This window comes from Benincasa hispida, chromosome 3, assembly GCF_009727055.1.
Source record: "Benincasa hispida cultivar B227 chromosome 3, ASM972705v1, whole genome shotgun sequence".
NCBI classification, from domain to species: Eukaryota; Viridiplantae; Streptophyta; class Magnoliopsida; order Cucurbitales; family Cucurbitaceae; genus Benincasa; species Benincasa hispida.
Genome location: NC_052351.1, coordinates 38082995 through 38093118, shown reverse-complemented (window position 1 = coordinate 38093118; position 10124 = coordinate 38082995). Strand labels below are relative to the sequence as shown.

At 28.0% G+C, this 10124-nt stretch overlaps 1 protein-coding gene across 1 annotated transcript; it reads left to right on the top strand.

Moving 5' to 3' along the window:
* Positions 1-1652: 1652 nt before the first annotated feature.
* Positions 1653-5358, top strand: LOC120074254 (NAC domain-containing protein 90-like). The gene is made up of 3 exons (XM_039027317.1): positions 1653-1931; positions 2979-3298; positions 4726-5358. Exons 1-3 carry the CDS (start codon positions 1763-1765, stop codon positions 5059-5061), a joined length of 825 nt encoding a protein of 274 aa, XP_038883245.1. The 5' UTR covers positions 1653-1762; the 3' UTR covers positions 5062-5358.
* Positions 5359-10124: the final 4766 nt, after the last annotated feature.

Sequence of the window (10124 nt, the reverse complement as noted above, 5' to 3'; positions counted from 1 at the left end):
TTTTTGTCACATTTAAATGTTAAAGTGTTTTTATTCTTACGAGAAAAGAATCTCAAAATTATGCTACTTTAGTACATGAGTGCTTAATTAGTCGTTGAGCTTTCTTCATATTTAAATAAAAAATTTAATCTACAATATAAGAGAAAATTTATTTCTCTTCTTTTTTACTAAATTATATATTCATCAGTATATATTGTGGTTTACGTAGATTCAAAAGTTAAAGGAAGCTAATTAATTTAATGGTAGTTGCTATGTACTCTTCAATGTAAAGGATCTTAAATTGTGTGTCATACAATTTTATGCTTTTTTACACTCTAATGCTTAAGTTAGTATAAGAAGTGTATAGTTCAGCTAAGCATCAAAAGTAAGGTCAGAGCTCTATTTTGGAGATTACTTACTTCTTTTCCTTTGGAATTATCGAAAGAGACTATTTATAATGCATTTTCTATGACACTCGATTATGGTAACATGTAACTCCAGCGATGCCAGGTTAGTTGCAACGCTCGAGGTTGCAAGATGCAAACGGCTGAGCTTATCTCAATTATTTCTTTGTTGGTATATATTATCATACTCAATTGATCGATTCGAAATATGAGACTCTGTCTTTTTCCTGTTTGGGACACATGTTTCCTCATGTCGCTTTCCAGTTTTCTTTGAAATTAGGTTTATCTCTGGAATTTTGCCTTACATAGAGGCAAGGACAACCTTCAAAGATATATGTTCATGTTTGAGTTCGGTGTATTATATATGACAAAAAAAATCCCTTTATTTTTGGGAAAATAAACTTCACTTTGATTTATTTCATGAACATATTTTCATATAATTTGGAAATGGAAAGAAAAAAAAATCTATCTATATTTTCCATTTTGACTTGTTCTTAGCGCTGTTTGAATAATCATTAAGACTTTTTTCTTTTTCTTTTTCTTTTTTCCACCCTCTCTCTTTATAAACCTATCCAAAAAATATTATCTTTTTCTGCCTCATAAGCACCTCTTTAATATTATTCTTTTTCACGAAGTATATATATAATAAAAGTTTCAACCACGACCAAATTTATAGTGGCCTCTCTCTCCTTTTCCTACCTTGCTCGTTAGTGGCCAAGATTTAGATAATTAATAATATAAGAAAATTATTTAATATGCTCGTTTCATAACTATTCTATTTTTAATTTTCTATTTTTAAAATTGATGTGTTCTTTTTCTTCTTATCTTCTTACCATAGGTTTCATGTTCTTTGAAGAAATTTATGAATTCTAAGTAAAATACCTAGAAACAAAAAATATAAGTTTTCAAAAAACTTTTTTACTTCTTTGAAAATATTTGTAAAAAGTAGTCAATATAACATCAAAATGTAGATATTAGAACTTAGATGCTTGATTTTCAAAAACTAAATCGTTAATTACCAAATGGGTCGTAGTAATTGAGATTCGAATCTTAGAAAATCTAAAATAAACTGACTTCTCACCAATGAAAATGTAATATATATTTTTTTAGACACATCCACAATTTACTGGACCTAGTTTAGTTTGTATTTGAGAAAGAAAAAGACAAGAATCTTACTTCATATACAAGAGCTTGGAAACTTCAAAGAAATACCTAAACCTTTCTTTCTCATTTCTTTAGGGTTGCTCAATAAATAACATTCTCTCCTTCCTTATCCTTATAACCCCTCTCTTCAATTTACCTCCATATATATATATATATAATAGGATTGGTTAAAGCTTTTAGAAGTGCATTATTAGATTATAGACAAAGAGAGAGAAATGGAGAATTATTTGATTCCTGGGTTTAGGTTTTACCCAACTGAAGAAGAGTTGATTTCTTTCTATTTGCAAAACAAGCTTGAAGATGGAAGAGATGATTTGAAACAAGTGATGGATCAAATCATACCTATTTTGGATATTTATGACTTCAATCCTTGGGATCTTCCACGTAAATAATTTTATTCTTTACTCGATACTCTAGTTCCTATTATTATTCTGCTTGAAGTGAAAAAGTGTTTTCGTTGTTGTGGAATAAGAAGCTCACATATATATATATATATATATTATTATCCTTTTTTTCTATATATATAATTTAATTTGTTTCTCTTCTTCTTCATCTTTTTATTTATTTTTTTTTTATTTTATCTTTTTCACTTTCCTATTGTTCAATAATTATTATTTGGGAAGACGTTCTATGTTTTTTAGATAATTAAAATGGTTAACAAAAGAAAGAAAATCACGAGAATATATATTGTATAGATTTACAAGTAACGAAGGTCTTAAGTGTATATGTTATTAGAAAAAGAAGAAAAAAGAAAAAGTCTACTATGTAGTGAAATTTTTGTATTAGTTAGATGGAGTCTGTTGTATCATATAATTAGGGTTTGTTGAGTAAGCCTTGTGATTCTAAACCCAAAAGTTCAAATTCATTAGGTTTAGAAAATAATTGATGCTCGTAAATTATTATAGTTCCGTTTGATAGTCATGTCTCTTTTTGTTCTCTGAAATGAAATCAATATTTTTATGTTTATACATATTGTTGTCTTGTTTCGTTACTACTTTTTAAACATGTTTTCAAAAATAAAGTTGAATTCTGAAAACCATTAAAAACAAAAACTTAATTTCATCTATGAAAATTTGCTTAGTATTCCAATGTGAGTTTTTAAGGAATGTGAAAAGAATTGCCCAAAAAATTGTGTAGAAACGAGCATAATTTTTTTAAAACACGAGAAAGAAACTAACAAAAAAAAATAAAATGCCCCTAATAAGAGTGCTAAGAGATAATGAGTTTAATTCATCATGGTAACCATCTATATAAAATTTAATATCTTACGAGTTTTCTTGGCATCCAAATGTTATAAGGTCAAGTGAGATATCTCATGAGATTAGTTAAGGTGCGTATAAGCTGACGTGAACACTCACGGATTAAAAAAAAGAAAATCTTCAGTACCATGTTAAATTATCGAGAGATCGTAACACGTGTTTGAATTTGTAGAGTATGCTGGGGAGGTGTGTAAAAGAGATGAAGAACAATGGTTCTACTTCATACCGAGGCAAGAGAGTGAAGCAAGAGGAGGAAGGCCAAAGAGATTAACAACCACTGGATATTGGAAAGCAACTGGTTCTCCAAGCCATGTTTATTCTTCAAACAACCATAAAAGCATTGGAGTTAAAAGAACTATGGTTTTCTATAATGGAAGAGCTCCCACTGGAACCAAAACTGAATGGAAGATGAATGAATATAAAGCCATGGATCATCTCAATCCAGGAGGAAACGTTTCTCCTTCTAAGTCCTCGACCACTCCTATACTTCGAGTACGTACACCGTTTGATAATGATTTTGTTTCTTACTTCTGGTTAAATTATAAGTTATATAAAATAGTCCCATGACCTTTGATTTGTGTATATTTATTCTTGTGAATTTTTAAAAGTGTTTAATAAGGCTTTAAGCTTTTGAGTTTTATGTCTAAGAGGGTTCTGAACTTTCAATTTTGTGTCTAGAGTCTCTGACACAAATTTAAAAATTTTGAAAAATAAGGTTCCCATTTTGTTTTTTGTTTTTGTTTTTATTTTTGAAAATTAAGTCTATGAATACTACTTCCACCTACAAATTTCTTCATTTGATATCTACTTTTCACCAATAGTTTAAAAAATAAAGCCAAATTTTAAGAATCAAAAAGTTGTTTTATTTTTGGAATTTGGCTAAGAATTCAACTATTGTACTTAAGAAAGATGCAAATTAATGTAAGAAATGTGGATGAAATAGGCTTAATTTTCAAAAACTATAACTAAAAATCAAATGATTACCAAAACGGGGCCTAACTGATCTATTAGATATAAAATAAATTTAATTTTATATCTAAATCCAATCATAAATCTTTAATTTTGTGTTAGTATATTTTTGTATTTTTTAAAAAAATAATAATTAAAAGTTCAAAGTTTCAATTTGTAATTTTAAAAGTTTAAAGTCTAAATGTGTTCATGATCTCTTCTTCTATATGCTCTTGTTAAAAAAAATAATAATAATAATAATAAAATTAAAAAAAAATAAAATTATGGACAAATAGATACAAATTTTAAACTTAATTAAAAGAATTAAATTTGTAAGGTAACCTTTTGTTTTTTTGTTTTCTTAAAAACAAAATTAGTCCTTTTTTTTTTCTAAATTCCTTTTGGTTGACTTTCTACTTTTTCATTTTTTTTTTTAAATCTTAGCTAAAAAGTTTCAGGGATAAAAGATACATGGTTTTAGAAATTAATTTAAGGTGAGTTTTATTTAAGATTATTTTGTTGAGTATATTGAGGTTTGCTATATTACTCACTATATACACGTGATATATTATTGTCTGCTTCAATTTAACTATCTACGTAATTTTACTTTTAAATTTGAGTTCTTTCTAGTATAATATGGATTATGAAGATTTAGACCTTCGATTTAAAAAATATAGTATATATCAATTACTCTATATTTATGCTCATCTTTGACACATTTTAAACTTTAGTTCAATGTAGTTTTTTTTATTTATCATTCTCGCGAATTAAATTATGATATCAAATATCTAACTAATAATATATTAAAATCATTATTCAAACGTAAGTTCAAATAAAGTAGATTGGTTTTACTATTTTCATATTGGTAACCTCAATATTTATCTTTATGATAATATGGTATTGTTCATCTGGGACCTAAATGGTCGTGGGATTTACATTACTTTTAATTTTGTTACATTTTGATTTTATAGTTGAGACAAGAGTTCAGTTTGTGTAGAATCTACAAGAAATCCAAAACGTTACGGTCATTTGACCGACGACCACAGCCACGTGAACCGGGGATGACTCGGTTTGCAGCGAGCACACAAGCAGCAACGACTGAGCCACTGAGCTTTACTAATGAGCCTAACCCGACCTTAAACGCTCCGTTAACAGCAACAATAAGCTCACCGGACATCTCTTCTTCAGGCGACCGAGTAGGCGATTCCTCCCGAGCAACTGCAGACACCAGTAATGAGCTGAACCTTGAACCCATGGAGGCTGCTTATGAGCCGATGTGGGATTGGGAGCAGTTGAATTGGTTCTGAAATGAAAAAAAAAAAAAAAAAGACCATTCGGAAATGATAGAGTAGGGTATGTTTAAGCATATAAAAACAACATAAAGTAACTAGCTACTGCGTAGCAAATATATTTCCAATTTTTATTTGTAGTTTCTATCTTATACACAAACCTAATATGTGTGTGTATATATATAAAAATAATTCGAATAAAGATAGAGATATGTCAAAACGAGTATAGCTCAACTGACATAAAACTTGTACTACCAACCTCAAGGTCAGATTTGATTCTTCCACCTTACATCTTGTTAAAAAAAAAATTCTTGATTAAATAAAATACCTTGACTAAAACTTAATTAATAGATACATGCCAAAGCGAGCATAGTTCAACTGGTATACAAATGTGTTAGCGATCAAGATATTTGTAGTTTGAATTCTCCTCCTATTATATTGAAGAAAAAAACTCATAGATACACTTTTTTTTTTCAGACTTCCTTAGTTGTGTATAACTTTTATGTAACCTTTTCTATCTATAGAGATTTGGACTCTCAACTTTTTAATGAATTTATAAAAACGATTTATATTTAGACTGACATTAGACATAAAAAAAAATACTATTGGATATATAGGAAAATCATGTGTGCTAGCTAGGTTAACACATGGGAGAGGTAAACTAGCTACGTATCTTAAATGGATGATTTTGAAGATTAAAACACTTGAATTATCCAATTCCGTCCTCATAAAATTACACAAACGACCCCTATACTTTGGGGTAAAATTCAATTTAACTCTTCAACTTTAAAATTATTTCAAAAAGAATTGTTCGATTTTAGAAAAAATAGATTTTGGAACAATTAATTTTGTAAAATTGATTTTTAGACAATCAAATTTATGTTTTGTTCCAAATTTTTTTAAGTGATTTTGAAATATATAAAAGTGATTTTAAATTATTATATTTGGTTCTAAAAGTTATTTTAAAATTACCAAATTACTAAAAAAGATATTTTATATTTGGACTTTTATTTTGCAATAAATATTTAATTTTATTAATTTATATTTTATTTATTTTATTGTTAAATTATTATATGCATGATTGATGTGTGAGATAAAAACATAATAAAAACAAAAGAAAATTCAAAATATATACCTAATACAATCTAGAAATATTTGTATCATTATAAAATACTTAAATTAAATATTATTTATTAAAATACAAATTATATAATAAAAACATTAACGTGATATAAGAAGTCTTGCAATTTTCTCCCGCTTCTCTTCCATCTCCCTTCCATGACAAGAAATTTCACTTTCTTCAACAATATTCAACTCGTTTTGGTCATTACTTGAGGGGAGCAAATCTTCATCATCGTCAAAAGGCTTGAACTTCAAAGTCAATTGTAGAATGAGTTCTTATAGAATTGTGAAGTGTCATTAATGCAACAATCTTCACTTGTTTATCAAAAGAAAAACTATGCATATAGTGTAACATTCGCCATCTGTTTTTCCAAACACCAAATGTCCTTTGGATTGTACACCTTAAAGATGAATGTCTATGGTTAAATATTTAAAACCTGACATTTGATGATTGTTGATGTGCCAACATTTGGTAAACATTATCTTGTTGTTGATGACATCAAATATTAGGTTTCAAGTTTATTCAAGAGGTTTTAAATGGGATGATGTTAGGTGTCATCAACAATTTAGGACGGAAAAACTTATGTTTACTCAATTATTGATCACATTTAATCAAAATTATGGTCTCAAAAGTAGTTCAGATGTGCCAACAAAAGAAGCTTTAGTCATGTTCCTTATCACATTAGGGCATGGGTTAACCAATAGAATGATTCAAGAAAGGTTTCAACACTCGGGCGAAACTATTTCTAGATGGTTTAGTTTGGTATTAGATGTTATTTGTCGTTTAGTAGTGGATTTCATTAAGCCAAGTGGTCCGCAATTTAGAGCAACTCAAAGTAAAATTAGAAGTGATGATCGATATTGGCCATACTTTAAAAATTGTATAGGAGCAATTGATGGCACCCATATATTAGTTGTTCCTCCTAAAGATAAACAAATACCATTTATTGGTAGAAAAGGTATTACTACCCAAAATGTGATGGTCGTATGTTATTTTAATATGTGCTTCACTTTTACTTGGGTTGGTTGGGAAGGTGTTGTTCATGCCTCAGGTAACTTCATGGAAGCTTTAAGAAGACTTCATTTAAATTTTCCTCATCCACCTAAAGATTTGCTTTGAAAATTTTAATATATATATATATATAATTACTATGCATTTTGCAAATATTATCTTGTTGATGTTGGATATCCACAAATGAAAAGATATCTAGGCCTTAAAAAGGCAAAAGATATCATCTTCCTGATTTTCGTCGTGGAAGTCAACCAAGAGGTAAGAACCATAGACATTCATCTTTAAGGTATACAATCAAGAGGAAATTTAGTGTTTAGAAAAACAGATGGCGAGTGTTACGCCATATGCATAGTTTTCCTTTTGATAAACAAGTGAAGATTGTTGTTGCATCAATGACACTTCATAATTTTATAAGAACTCATTCTACAACTGTCTTTGAGTTCAAGTCTTTTGACGATGATGAAGATTTGCTCCCTTAAGTGATGACCAAAACGAGTATTGTTGAAGAAAGTAAAATTTCTTGTCATGGAAGGGAGATGGAAGAGAAGCGGGAGAAAATTGTCTTATATCTCGTTAATGTTTTTATTATATAATTTGCATTTTAATCGATAATATCTAATTAAATATTTTATAATGATACAAATATTTCTAGATTGAATTAGATATATGTTTTGAATTTTCTTTTATTTTTATTATGTTTTTATCTCACATATCAATCATGCATATAATAATTTAACAATAAAATAAATAAAATATAAATTAATCAAATTAAATATTTATTGCAAAATAAAAGTCCAAATATAAAATACCATTTTTAGTAATTTAGTAATTTTAAAATCACTTTTAGAACCAAACATAATAATTCAAAATCACTTTTATATATTTGAAAATCACTTTAAAAAGTTTGAAACCAAATATAAATTTGATGATCTAAAAACAAATTCAGGTAAAAGTTTAAAATTTGAAATCTAAAAATGAAATGGAAGCTAAATTCAAAAGTTAGAATTAAAAATGTTATGTTTCCCTAATTGTTTTTAGATTTTGTATATATGAAATAAAATTCTAGATAAGTATTTAAAAAATATAAACATGAACCTATCAACTTATATAAAGAATGTATCTTTGAACAAAAAGTCACAAATTCAATCTCCCATTCTAGTTATTGTTGTATTGAAAAAGAAAGATAATAGAAAATTTATCTTTTTAATCCTCTAATTTTGAAAAATATGTGTATTTAATTTCTAATTTTTCAAAGTATACCTTCTTAGTCTTTTTAAGCATAGGTGTGGTTGATTCTAAATTTTAAGAATAGGTACGTTTGATCCCTAAAATTTCAAATCTATTCTCTCTAAAATTAATTTTAAATATCATATAATTATTTAAAAGTTTAGGACCCTTTACACCTATTATTAAAAATTCAAAAATTAAAAAGTTACATTTTTAACGTTCAAAGACGTATTAGTTCTACACATTCTCGATAAAAATTCCAGATCTAAAAAAGTATATTTTTTAAATTAAGAGATCAAATACACATATTCTTCCTAACTCAGGACTAAATAGTAATTTTTTTCAAAGATAATATTTAAAAATAGGTGATTATGATATTATAAAATTGAGAAAAATAGTGAGTCTTATGACTCTTATCTCGAAGTCAATTCGGTGTTGGTGTGTAATACACGTAAATATAAAATATTGTTGGCATTTTCCAATGGAAGTCTTCGTTGATTCACACCGACTTCTTCTTCATTCTTTTTAACTCAATTATTGGTCTCTTCACTTCATTCATACTTTTGGACCTTTGGTCTTTCTATCTTTGTTTTCTCCCCTCGTTTAATTGTTTGCTTTTCTAATAGTAGAAAATTGAAGTTTAACAAATATTTGACCTATAAACCAAACTTGAAGTAGAAACTTTAGATTCATGCATCAAGTTTGTATGTAGGTCTTGTAAGAAAATCAACATTAAAAAGTCTTTCTTTTTTTTATATACGGAAATTTGGTTTTTCAACTGTGAATTTGTAATATTTAGGAGAAATTGAATAATCGTCCTACATAATATATAAGAAAAACTGGTGCTTGGTCAACATTAGGATGTATTTATTGGAAATTTATACTTAGATATAAATAAAATGCGGAAACTAAATTATATCTAAAATTCTCACTTCCACCTGTTAGAGCCAAAAAGATTAACAATCATAAAATAACCAAATAATGAAGAGTATGGAAAAAGAAAACGACACCTAAAAATATATTGGTTCGCCCCAACCTCGAGACTACATTTAGTCTTCTGCAACAGCGAGTTCTATTATGATGAAAATTGTGAAAGGTTTCAAAACTCACACTACAAAACTCTCCCAAATAGTCCGACATGAACTATTTAATTCCTTATACCAATAAAAGAAAAACTCTAAAAAAACTAAGAAAAATACCTACTGTATTTTTCTATTACGCTCATTCCTGCACACACTAAGGAAATGCAAGTCGCTCCAAAAATTGCACTTACTTCCTTTTTTTCATAATTTGTGGCCGTCGGTTCCTTTTTATTTGCAGCCTCACAATTCGCCGTCAGTCTTTTTCTTCAATTTGTGGCACTCACCCCATTTACTCAATTACACATATAAGTATATATATGTCACACCCTTCCCCAGATTACCCTTTTAATCTGGAAATAATCTGGAAAGAGATGGGAAGACAACAATTGTCAACTCTCTTATGACAACTACTGTCCAACATACTCCTAAAAACTTATGTCTTTAGCACCTGTTAAACCTGATTAGTAGTTATAATTCTCTAGAACTTAACATATAAACTCAACAACAGCTCAAGCACACAAATTACTGCTAATTAGAATACCAACTTCAATATATTTAACAGTTGCAGAAAAACCAAACTTTTTTACAACATTGGTTCAACTTAAACTCTATCCTATTCCCATGTCATGAACATAAAA